The 12,807-nt window shown below is 44.6% G+C and overlaps 1 protein-coding gene across 1 annotated transcript; it reads right to left on the reverse strand.

Moving 5' to 3' along the window:
* Positions 1-2,508: 2,508 nt before the first annotated feature.
* LOC144100671 (uncharacterized) lies at positions 2,509-6,419 on the reverse strand. The gene is made up of 3 exons (XM_077633537.1): positions 6,258-6,419; positions 3,278-3,403; positions 2,509-2,854 (listed from the first exon to the last, which is right to left on the reverse strand). The coding sequence occupies exons 1-3, from the start codon at positions 6,357-6,359 to the stop codon at positions 2,645-2,647; spliced, it is 438 nt and encodes a 145-aa protein (XP_077489663.1). The 5' UTR covers positions 6,360-6,419; the 3' UTR covers positions 2,509-2,644.
* Positions 6,420-12,807: the final 6,388 nt, after the last annotated feature.

Raw genomic sequence — 12,807 nt, forward strand, 5'->3', positions numbered from 1 at the left:
CTCTGGTTCGGTTCAGGCTATGGCGGTCGCATTTCGATGGAGGCGAAATTCGAGACGCCCGTGTACTGCGCGATGTATGCGCACGTTAAAGAACCCCAGGTGGTCGAAATTTCCAGAGCCCTTCACTACGGTGTTCTTCATAGCCTGAGTCGCTTTGGGACGTTGAACACCAATAAACACCTGAACCAGTTCCACTCGATGCAATTCCCACACGTTACGTCATCGGATAAATCCCCGTCAAGAAAAACGCTAAAGAGCTGAATTCACTGAAATTTTCCTTTTCAGTCGCATGATCTTGAAGACCTACAGTCGATAATGACATTCAGCACGGTAGTTGCTGAAAACAACCTCACTCGGGGACCAGGAAAGAGCGCTCGGAGATTTGGAACACTAAGGAGTGATGCCAACATTTGTGGAAGCAAGACTTTGAAGGTACACCGTGCAACTTCTTTGTTTAAGGTAATAAAAATTGGAGGCACTTTTGCACATTACCTAAACTACGTATTTAGCCTGTTAAATTGCTTATTAAGCGATAAAATGAAAGTAGATCGCGAAAAATATAAAAGCCTGTTTTACGTGACAATTCAAGGGCAAGAGGGCAAGTTGGCAAGCGCTTGTCAGTCGCCGTATGTGTTGCTTTTTGGTCCTTGTCCAAGTTTTGCGCCCACTTCAATTATACGTGACAATAATTGTGCAGACAGCCAATTGAAATTTTTTCCCCATACATTTCGCTGTATCTGCGAGAAATGAAACCAAAGACTTAAAAAGCATGGTGTATATGTTTAGGGTCCACAGTTCAGAGAAAGAAGTTAGCTGCGAGCGACTTCGTATACCACACCAACTTTGTACGCAGCGAACTTAGTTATGCTTGATGCTGCAAGAGACTTTCTTATGGCTACGGCTCGCCAGTGCGCAAAGGCTTGACAGTTTTTGAGGTGCTCTGAAAACGACGTCCACACCAAACTTGCCCGCTATCCTTTTATGGTTTTGCGATACGCGGTGAACGTCAGCCACCACATCATTTTTTTCTGCCTTGCTTCCATGACACTGCTGAAAGCAAGTCTCTTTTCTCGCTTACGTAGCTGCTTAAGCACGCCTTTTGCGACAGTCAAGTCGGCTTTTTTTAAACTTTGGCGTGGATGTTGTTTTCATGGCACCTTAAAAACTGTCATGCCTTTGCGCACTGGCGAGGCCTGGCCATAAAAACTAAGCTCGCTGCGTGCAAAGTTGGTGTTTTTACGAAGTTCCTCTGAGCTGTGGCCGCGTCTATACAGGGCAGACCGATCGCTGCCTTAATGAACGGTTAAGGGAACAGGCTGCTTATTTTAAAAACCCATTCTAACAACCTGCCTAATTATTGTCTGAGCTGCAAATGTAATCTACTTTTTGGAAAAACAAAAGTTCTTGACCGTCATAAAGAGCCACTAGCAATGGAGGTTCTTGAGGCGTCATTCATTCTTAAGTTAGGAAGCGATAAGTGTGTAAGTGAAGCGTCGGTTGTGCTGGTGCGAAAGGAATCTATGTTTTCAAATGCTGAGCAGCTTTTCGGGTATTGATGCTTGAAGGCGGAAGAGGTGCTTCCGGTTTCTTTCGGTGCCATTTTTGTCGTCGTTCAGCACCTGACTATGTTGCTCAAGCTTGCCTTTATCTAGCCCCCTCATCTAATCAGTGGATAGCTGCACTTCCGCATTCAGTTTATCTCGCGCTAAGCCCCCCTGCAAATCATGAATCTCAAACTAGCCCAAAACTCCACTTTACTTTTGTGTCTTTGTAACTGTACGAAAACAGGAATACGGCGAATTGCTGTTCCATTATATTACAGTAACGGCCTACTCTTTCTAGGCAGTCAAACTCCTCACTTTTATAATGATTCCAGCGCTCACACAGACTAGTTCTGACGGCATTAAATATCAAATAGGAGGCAAAACGCGTTTTGAACTCCCACGAAATATTTTTTACCCTCACTCTTGTGCAAATTGTGGTTGAGATGTCGCCGCAAAAAATGTTTGTTGACTTTCTGGAGTCCTTATTCGAAGCTAATGCTTCCTATGTTTCATAAATCGTGAAACAAAGTTTCCAGAAGAATAGAATATTATGTTGGTAATATGCTTTGGGGAGTTCCCTAAGCATTCGTAACTTGAGAGAAATAACTCCTTCGTTTCCACCCAGGTGCACCACACAGCTCGGAAGGAAAGATATGAAGCTTCCACTGAAGCTTTCGATTTGGAGAAAACTTCTTGCTTTTTTGGGTTGCGAACGCGGGACCACCGCCTCACTGAAGCCGTTGGACCACGACCCGAGCCAACTGGGACGGCTAGCGTATGGCAGGACGAGAGCGGTATTATCAAAATCTTGAACAGGTCACGATATTGGTCCAGTGTTCAGCTTGGGCAGGCGCCATTGAGTATTTACTTCCTGAATATAGATATGTTCTCGTACAAATTGTATCGAAAAAGGTATTGCCGAATTTTTATTCATGAATGCTAGTACGTGACGAAATGTCCCCTATATAAAAAAAAACTGGATGTCATGTTATAATTGCATTTTTTTTTCAGTCCAATCGTTGGTGGTCTCTTTGCTGTGTTGGCAGAACCGTGCGCGAAGTCTTCTCCAGGGCTGGTGAGAAATGGCCAACACACTGGCCTCACGACACAACTTTTGTGCATCGTGCCTCATTGAAAATCTTGCTGGCGAGACTTCTGTAGTAGTCCTTGACATTTCTAAGGGCCTTGAGGCGACTGTGCTTTCCAAACTTGTTTCTCATCCCGCAGTCGTTGGCGTAGTCGTCGTAGTCAACGTCGTATGCGGCGATGCCGAATGTGACGTCCAGCGCTGTGTCCTTGACCTTGCACAGCTGCGTGTATTAATTACGAAAATAAAACATCCACACGGATTTTTTAAAACTCTGTTTATAAGATCATCACCGCTTTTTGGAGAGATTTATGTTACGGATTACCGGATACACAGATAAATATGAGGAATAACTTGGAAGAAGCTTACGACCAGGTGTACATGACGCGTTTTCGCCCTGGGAAGCCGCTCATTAAACAATAAATTCGCCAATAAAATAAAAAACCTAACTTTGTCAGTAGTAGTGACTCCAGGCGGTCATATTAAGATTTCTAACACCACTCAGCAAAGTTCAGTTTGAACGCCTGGGTGATTTTCTAGGCTATTACGGTCTAGTGGAACAAGCATGCTGAAGTGTGCACAATGCAAAACTTTTTCAAACAAAAGGGAACTGAGTTCTCGGAAAGATGCGACAATAATCACGTACTTTTGCAGCCAGTCCCGCTTCGTTATCGTACGCAAACAAAGTCCGGTTTTTTGCATCGTAAGTCAGCATGGCGTAATGTTGGGGCTGGTATCTTAAATTTGGACCGTAATTGGTACCCCTGCACACCTGTAAGAGAGGCGTATTGAGATCTCATCAAAGGGCCGTTGCAATATTATCTTTGCAAGATATCTGTAGCCACAGCGCCGTGTTGTCTTTAAAATGTTCGTTGCATTATTACGTGGTTGAAAACTCAGCGTGTGGTATATACAAGAAAAACGGCTGACGCAGTACACTTGTTCACATGTGCTGCTCACCCTGTCCTGTGTCCGCCGTCTCCCATTTCGTGGCGGAATGCGGCCGTCACGCCATATTGTGAGCTTTGTCCATAGAAAGGTGGAGCCAATAGAGAAGCCTAGGAAGATTCACTACATCAGTGACTGCTGCTGGTGGCATTCCGACGAATTCGTTGAGACGATGGGGCATACCAATGATGCTACTTTTACCCTATTCTCTGGACATTGGGTATATCCATCATTTAGCTATTGCCGCAGGCCACTGCATAACATTTCAGTGGGTACCTGCTCACTGTGGCATTATGGCTAATGAAAAAGCAGATGAAGCGGCCCGTAAGGGCCATCATTACGGGCCATCAACATCAGAGATACATTCGAAGTTTTCTCACGAAATCTGATGAGTCCCAAATGGCTAAAAGTTTTGCGTACGAAGAAACGTATCGGCTTTGGAGTTTGCCGACACATCAGTACCAATTTCTTCACTCAATCGACCCACATCTTAGATCAAGACTCTCACCCCGAATTCCGCGACCACTCGAAACACTTTATCACCGACTTCGTCTGAATGCTGCATATACAAATGGCCTGCGATACCGTTTTGGACAAATGAACAGTCCGCATTGGGACAACTGTGCTTCGATAGAAACTGTGGAACATATCCTGCTTGAGTGCCCTACGTATGCTAACGAGCGTGCGTACTATGAACATTGCATGCAGAAGCTCTGCCCAGTGCCCCTAACAATGGACAAAGTTTTAGGCCCCTTAGCCTGCTTCAGGCAACAGACACTTGCAATGAACCTTCTTTTTACATATTTAAAAGACATTGGACATCTCGATAAGCTCTAAATTCACTTGCAGGTTACCTTCATGCATTCTTCTTGCAGTGAACTTCGTCAGCCCATTCGTCGGACTATGCACTCCATCATTCCATAGGTTACATCAGGACTCGCCACTGCATCCTTAGTACCCATTTCATGGCTGCATTTTATCTTCGCTTTTTTTTCCACCTGTTCCACGCTGCTCTCCTTCAGTCTTTATCTCCCAAATTCCCCTCCCTACGCAGAGTAGCATGCCAGCGATATTGAAACGCCGGCTAAATTCTCTGTTTCTTCATTAAAGAGTCTCTCTCTTTACCCTAGTGCGCATTCCGTGTTGAAGCCAATGGCCCAGGCTTCCGCGCTGTCTTCAACATGGCGTCGTTTACTCTTATTTGTATTTTAGTCACGAGGAGTCTGCTTTCATTACTGCAGGTATCTTTTTATTTTCCTAATTTCGGGTCTCTGCGCAGATAGCTGATCAGCAAAAATCGATTTAGCCCAGGACGTAAGATGGGAATGTTGCGCATTATTCAGGCGTGGTTTCTTTTAAAATGAAATCAACGGCGAGTGCATTACTTTAGAAAGACACCTTCTTTTATTTGAGAACTTTAACGTCCTCTAGTGTAGCAAAAACCAATCTTTATTTTTTATTCTTTATTCAATATTTACCCCGCATTGCCCCAAGGCGTTACAGCACGAGGGTTACAAATTTGCAAAAAAGATATGTTCATTAACAGATCACACTTGCACCTCCGATAACTGATTCTACTATTGCACACTCTTGACAAAAAATGAATTGGCAACCAAGTTTGTCCTGGCACGGTACACTCGAATTATGCAAGAATGATCATGTCGTTTTGAAACGTAAAAGGGCTGTTAAAATAATTTTCCCGATCTTATGCCGGTTCAATTGTGAAATATGGAGTAGAAAAATTTCAGCATTAACTACCTTCTACGAGAAGCAAGGAATTCCCATTGCAAATAATTTTTCATTTCCGTACAACTATCTCTTCGCCCGTACCTTCCCAAGGCAAACCTTGCTGCCCTGTTGTGAATTCTCTCCAGCTTGTCAATCAACGACTGCATACTCCATGATAGGTAGCACACGTGATATGAAAGCCGTTTTCGTGATGTTTTGTTGCAAACACTTTGAATTACGTCGAAGGAAATTCAGCGCCCTACCAGCTTTGCTAACCACATGGTCCACATGTGCACTCCATGAACTGTCATTCGACATTATAACACCTAAGTATTTGTATGTGCATTGCTGACTAGCTAATGCATTATTTATGCAATACTCAGCCAAAATTTTGTTCTTTTTTCGCGAAAAGCAAAGGTGGGCACTTTTTGCTGTATTAAAATACGTTTTTCTTTTCAAACACCATCGCTAGTCTAGGACAGACATATGCCCAGGTGTTCTCCTCCTCAACCCTTATATACAGCTGACGGTGATACAAACTTCATCTTCCATAATGTTACCACACTCTTGAACATTTGGACCACATTAATGCACTTGGTATGCAACGTTATACGTGCCCGCTACCAGTTCATCATTTTGTTCTTGATACAGTCCCAGGTAGGCAAATATGTAATTGTGGAGCAGGACGCGGGAGTGTTCTCTTCTGAAATAACTATAAAGCTGGCATCAAATGTGGCTTTTTTGGCGTTAGACGAAGTGCTTCGCACACCTTTCGATACGATATAAAATGATCTCAACAGAAGCTTATCCACTTGCGCTCCTCCAATTCTACACTGCTCCACGCAAGGAGCCACTCTCGAAGAGCTAAGTAGCCGCAACCTCGATCTGTTCCCCTCAGGATACTCGTTCTAGAGGATGGCGTTGCAGATAATGTAGCGGCGCTCGCTCACCTGTGTGTAGCTCCCAAATGATGCCGCTATGGGATTCTTTTCACAGCGCGAGAAAAACTGCAGCGGCTGTCCCTGAGAGGCCCTTGTCCAGCGGCCTTTCATGGTTACCGAGACAAGTGGAAGGGTCGGCAGCTGTCGCCTTTCCCACTCCCCGGCGCCAACGGGGCCGTGCGACTGCAGGACAAAGGACACACGAGAATAATTCATAGGGTCCTTTGATTTTTACACTTGTCACTCACATACTGGGTGTTTCAGGAAATACCGCCACAGATTTTTCTTTTTAAATTGGCTTGCTGAGCCATAAGATGCCTTTTGCGGGAAAGTAATAGTGTTTGAGGTTGACGCCAGAAAAAAATGTAAATCCTGTTCACGGGTAAGATGGCCAACTAAATATAATATATAACGTTTTAACCTTTGGTGTCGGGCGCTTGGTTGTGATTAGGCATATTTAGCCAGCTGTAATACTCACATTATTTTTTTAGAATTTAAATATTGCGTATAACCTCGGCACTGTGGCGCAGCGAATTCTAGCGCTCCCACGCGCCATTCCGAAATAGCGCAGATACGGAGTGTTCGCAAACAGTGTTTGCAGAAAAGTACCGCCATTGAAAAAACCAAAAAATAAGGTAAAAAGCTATTTATCTGGCGGAACGTACGCGGGAGTCAAACTTTGCGCGCACTGTTTTCCACGGGCCATTCCGCTTGCCCAGACCAATTGGCCGTCTATTTGCAATGCCCAACAGTTGCGCTGTGCCTGAGGTCGATGAGCTAGAGCAAGAGTAAGCAGCATCGAGAGGTTGTGCGTGCGCAGTTCGCAACTTCCTCTTGGAAGTGATAAAGAGGAGCGTATTGACAGGAGCGGAAGCGCTGGGGTCGAGGAGGTGGAGAAAAAAAAGGGTAAACATAAAACATTGCAGTATGACCTAGCGATGCACCGTTTAGTCTGCTCCTGTAATTGGCTCATCGTTTGCATGTTTTCAATTACCTAGGCCCAGCTAAGCGTACACGGTGACTTTTACGTACGTCCATGCTGTTCAGGTGCTATCAGACGCTCGAGCACACTGAAATGTTTACCTCAAAACATCAAACGGCCAGGGTGGGCATAAAATATAGCAAAGTAAAGACAACTGCATATAATACCGAAAGTTACTGGACAATTTCAGTCCTCAATCACGGCGTGCCTTTGAAACAAAACACAGCACGAGCATTTGACGCATTTTTCATTACAAGGTAAGCTGATGGCTACCGGAAAGGGAGAAGTCGAGTATGGTGAAATGATTAGAACAAACGACCATGGCGGTGGTAGTTTCCATTCCAGAGCTCAAGTTTTTTACCAGCAGTGCTGTGCGGGGCGGGCCATTTCATTTCCTAAAATAATGGCAAAACGACAGTGGGCTTATTTCAAAACGAGCAAACACCAATCAAACGGAGCAAAACCCTTTAGACGTTCGCTTCTTAGCGTTGGAAACTTCATACGAGGATATCGCGAAAAGCCTGGAACGTAGATGCTGTCTCACAGTGTATAAGAAAAGTAAAAATAGAAATTTGTGTTTCGAGACCACCTCGATCTCTTCTTTAGGGATGACTGATAGACGAGCAAGCAGCAGCAGGGAGTGGGTTTCGCTTTCCTTTTGCTATCACGTGGCGAAAACCATTTACATGCGCGTAACATAGAACTCCTGTTTACCGTAGCCTTTGTGAGTAAGATGTGCCATGACTCAACGCGATTCCTCTTAACATTATGACGTTTTACGGCCAATAATCTCGCTTTTTCAAAGGCTATTTTATGAGGGGGAGCGCTGAGTTCATTTACCGGACGTCATGTTTGTGTTACCCGATTCCCCGCTTGAGGGTTTTTGTCTTGCCAATGTATGAGGCCGGGCACTCGGAGCAGGGAATTTTTTAGACAGCGTCCTGTTGCTTTTTTTTTTTGGGGGGGGGGGGGCACGGTTTTTGAGCGGGGTAGGAAGCGGGTGATCGTTGAGAGGGATTTGTGAGCCACGCAGACGTCATGTTTCCGTAGAATGCCTGCCACGATATATGATGGGAGCTGAGATAGACGGAAAAGTGTGAGTGTCGAATGACCCTACTGCGTATCAGGTTAACCTGGCCACTAGAGAAAAAAATTAGGTTTTCACACGGATGAGATTACCCGCAGATGACAGCCACACGGGCATTTCGCGTGCGCTGCTTCCTCAAGGACTTACACTGGGACCTCACCCTTGTGCTTTTTAAACATCCCCTATCGTGTTGCTGGGGTTTGGGTGCCAGACAGTGTAGGAATTGCCGCTTATGAGCAGGCCAATCAGCTTGCCCAATACACTTTTATACGGAGAACGAAGATATCCTGGCCTTTCCCTCCCATGGCCGAGGAGGCACACTTTTTAAAGGAGACCATGAAACATTACACTTGCTTCCTACAGTCACTGTACACACTAGCTCCACCACAACCCCAGCTTAGCAGCTCTCAGACTCCCAAGTTAAGCGGCGTACAGTATAACACACTCATCTTACCGATCCTGCTTTTCCTCTAGTATTTTAGCTATTTCTCCTACCCAGTAGCCTATGCCCCTACTTGAATATGTCACATCTCCTTTCCCCTTGACGCGGAGCCATCCGTTCTCCACACTACCGTTGAAATGAAGACGCAGTCGTCACTGACGACACTTGAAAACAAAAAAGCCGTTTAGAAACCCGAAATGAGTTTCTACCCAAACTTCCCTCCTGCTCAGTGCCCAGTGTGGCTGCCTTCAGCGGCTCACGTCAACAAGCGGGATCTTGTAGGCTTGGCGAAAATCACATAGGTAAGTGTCGTTTTCATAAACCCAACAGCCGAGGTTCACGTCAAGGTTCGGACTAAGTAACGTCACTTCAAAAGGATGACAAGCCGTCTCTCTAAATTTTACGCCAGCGTGTGAATAGTCGGACCGCGACGGCACGCGTAATAAACCGGCACCTACAAGCTCAGCTCCAGCACTGCCCTCTGAGGCGTAAAAAAGAATTAAGGGAATTTGCGGACGAGGTCTGCAATACAAACCTCCTTTGACGTCCGGTTTACTGGGGCAAGACGTCTCCACTCCCGGGCCTGACTCGACGGCGTTAACACAAATCTACCAACCAGTTTTCTGCCATACAGAGTAGCTGAACTCGATTCTGCGGAGTTCATGCAAATGTTAAATATAGCCTGCTTCTCTACAAACTAGCTTATTTACAAAAAAGAGAGTGCCAGAGAGGACTGTGTAAAACACTCGAGCAGGCATCGTGACGATATCCGATCCAGGGGCGGGAAGCTTCACTTATTCGAAACATTCGCAGGGACGTGCAGAATTCGTGACATAACCCTCAAGACGAGACGCTCTTCCTACAGCATTTCCCGAGCCTTTCGCTTAAGTCACATTATTTACTCGCTTTGTTGACTATTCCATAATAGAAATAACCTTCTCCATGTTTTCTCCGGATTCTTAAAGAAGATTGTACACCGTTTTCGTAGTAGTTGAAAATGTGCCATTCATGTTCAACTGGAAACAACCTTGCCAAGTTCTATTTTTGAAAATTCGATACTTCAATTCGCAATGTTAAGCCAGTAGAATCTTGTCATTTTGGCAACAGTTTACCTGCTTAGATGGTGTAGCTAAATACAAGATTACATAATAATGATCAGCACTTTCGAGCCAATACAACAGATTGCTGCCTTATAGAAGACTGCATATTCTGACCAACACATCTTCCATTACTTTCTGAGGCTCCGCTATAAGATCAGTGCATCGTGACAGTCCCATTACACATTGGAACCGTACTGCATGGAGGACGCTACATTTCGTCGCATACTGGCCTTACAAAACGCAAAGAGTACTCCGCACCAATGTGATCAATCAAATAACTCAATGCATGCCAGTTTCTTTCCCGCTTTCGGATGTGAGCTAAAGATTGCTTCCGAATAACGAAGTCTTGTGCCTTTGATTCCGCAAACCATCTCACCATGTCGTAGGAGTAGCTGCCGCGCAATTCGACGGCTAAGGGGACGGCTGATAAACGGGTCGGTGGCATGACAACGCAGTTGTCGACCGTGTTGTCCCCGAACGGATAGTGGCCGTACACAACGAGCAAGTCCGGGATAAACTCAAGCCTCCTGCATGTCAACGAGATTGGTGTGAACTCAGTGAAGAATGTTCTTCAGACGACGCATAGACAATAGGCACAAACATACAACGCCTACTGTAGAACAGACTAAATGCTGTTCAAAGGAATATAGCTCTCTGTGCGGCCGACTATAAATCCATACATACATTGCGAAATCGATAGTGAAAAGTCCAAAATTAATTTTTAATTATCCAGCGAAATAAAATAACGGAATGTAATACGGGGGTTCAGCGCATTGCTACTACTTTTTTTTAAATCCCAGCGTATAGTAGCCCAGCACTGAAAATTTTCTGTTAACCGATAACAGTGTTTTTAAGGGGCTCCAAAATACGAAAGCACTTAACCTGAAACTGGCAGTTAAGTGCGCTCTAATCCCTTATTTTCCTTAACATTTTTTTCATGGACTCATTATTTTTGAACGGTGTGGGTGATTACTTCTCCGGTTAGCAAAATTTCATGGTAACTCGCGGCAGGTTTTGCCTCAGCAGAAGGACACAGATAAATTATTTTCTAAATATTCCGTATATGTTCATACTTGAAATGGATGGCTCACTTTATAGACAGTTTGCCTTTCCTTTTATTTGATACGTTGTTTTACACCGCCCCTCATTCTTACATGCTTCGCTGTTAGGGGATTAGCGACAACCCACATCTTTAATTACTTAGCAACCCATTCAGTCAGCAAACGTGTGGATTTTTAATCCATTCTTTCTTCGCGCTTTAAAACTTAAGCGTCTTAATCTAATGCTCTTTAGCGAATTCGCGCTTTCTTCTCCTGCAACGCTTCTGAATAGATGCATATTCATTGTCGGTATAGGCAAATAAGGCCGGTCTATAACCTGGTAGATATTTAGAGGGATACTTGTCTGCACTCTCTGCACACACATCCCTCGACATGCTTTCATGACAATTGTTGCTTGCATTGAATTAACCATCTTTTCTACATGAAGACGTAAAATTGGTCCACAAAGTTGAATGTCACTGCCAACGCTCAATTTTTGGATGTTTATGTAACCCGCTAGGAATATTTGACGCCTTAGCTATTCCTTGGGTCATAACTATCTATAAATGTTCAAAAACCTTAGAAAGAAAATATTCTTCATGTTTCAGGACGTCTCGTATTTCATTATCGCCTCCAAGAACTACTCTTCTGCATTTCTAGAAAAATTTGTTGAGTTCAACTTTTGTGCACACAAACTTCTTTCATTTCTTCAGCGCCGCTAGTTCTATCAACAGAGGCGTGCAAATAATTCTTTCTGACGTATGCTGAGCTGCCACTATCCTACATCACTGGAGAATTGTGGGGTTGTTATTGCGAGTTGTGCAGTGTCATGGAGATCCCAGTCAGCTTTCAGCGCGTAGGCGCAGTAATTTCTAAGGTGTTTAGTTGGCATAGTTGGTTTTTCGATGTTTAAAATACATTGCGCGAAAAAACACGCAGAGAAGAAGGTGAAGGAACATGCGGTCGTCCAGTCTACCTCTGCGCACATCCAAAGCCACCTCCTTCTGCCTGTGCCTTTGATGCGTTCCTACGTGCCTTAAGTACTGACACCCGTGTCATAGCGCTTTTGAAAGCTTTATACCGTATTCATGACCATGGGCTCTACAGGAACATTGTACGGAATGTTTTTACTAAGACATGTCTAGAATGTCTCAGGACTTAAGAAATCAGAAGCCGATTCTTGACTTCGTTTGTACGAACAACGATTGAACGGAAACAGTCGTGTCAGGTTCGCAGTTTCCGCGGCCACGGGAAACTCTTTAACACAGTGCACAGTTGCCAGCCCAGGAGTTAACCGTTTATCGAAGCTGGTAGTAGCGTCCACAATGCTTCCTTCTGGTTTAGCGTCTCTAATGTACAGTGTTAAGAAAGCATACCTGCAAGAATCAGCCACTGTGCAACATAAATCATATGCGGCGCCATATGTTTTCCGGAGCACTGCTCGTAACTTTTCTTAGGCATTTTCCTCGGGCTTCCTTAGACACCTGTGGCCTATACCCTGAAACTACGTAAGTTGTCCATTGCCGTTTACTTGAGAAGCGGTACTCACTTGAACTCGTCGTTAATGAAGTATATCCACTCCCTGGCTGGAGATGCAAAGAGAGAGCTGTGAGCGCCCGACGATTAAGCGCTCTCTGGCTCTGGGCAAAGCGGTCTAGAATCTGTCAAAGGCGGAAAGAAAAAAATGTGACTGTTTGCGGATTTCTGACTAATTTCGTGGTATGGTACAGGCTGTACTCCCTCTTTTTTTTTATCAGGAATCAAAGTCCCGCCTGCAAGATGGCACAACATTGATGGAATTAAGCCATCCGAAATGAGGAAAAGGGGGTGAAAAGTTCGCCATAGAAACTTAGATCGACAACCTAAGCCGTTTCTATAGAAAGACGCCCAAGCGATGATGCACTGTAT

Source organism: Amblyomma americanum, chromosome 8 (assembly GCF_052857255.1).
Source record: "Amblyomma americanum isolate KBUSLIRL-KWMA chromosome 8, ASM5285725v1, whole genome shotgun sequence".
Classification (NCBI taxonomy): Eukaryota; Metazoa; Arthropoda; class Arachnida; order Ixodida; family Ixodidae; genus Amblyomma; species Amblyomma americanum.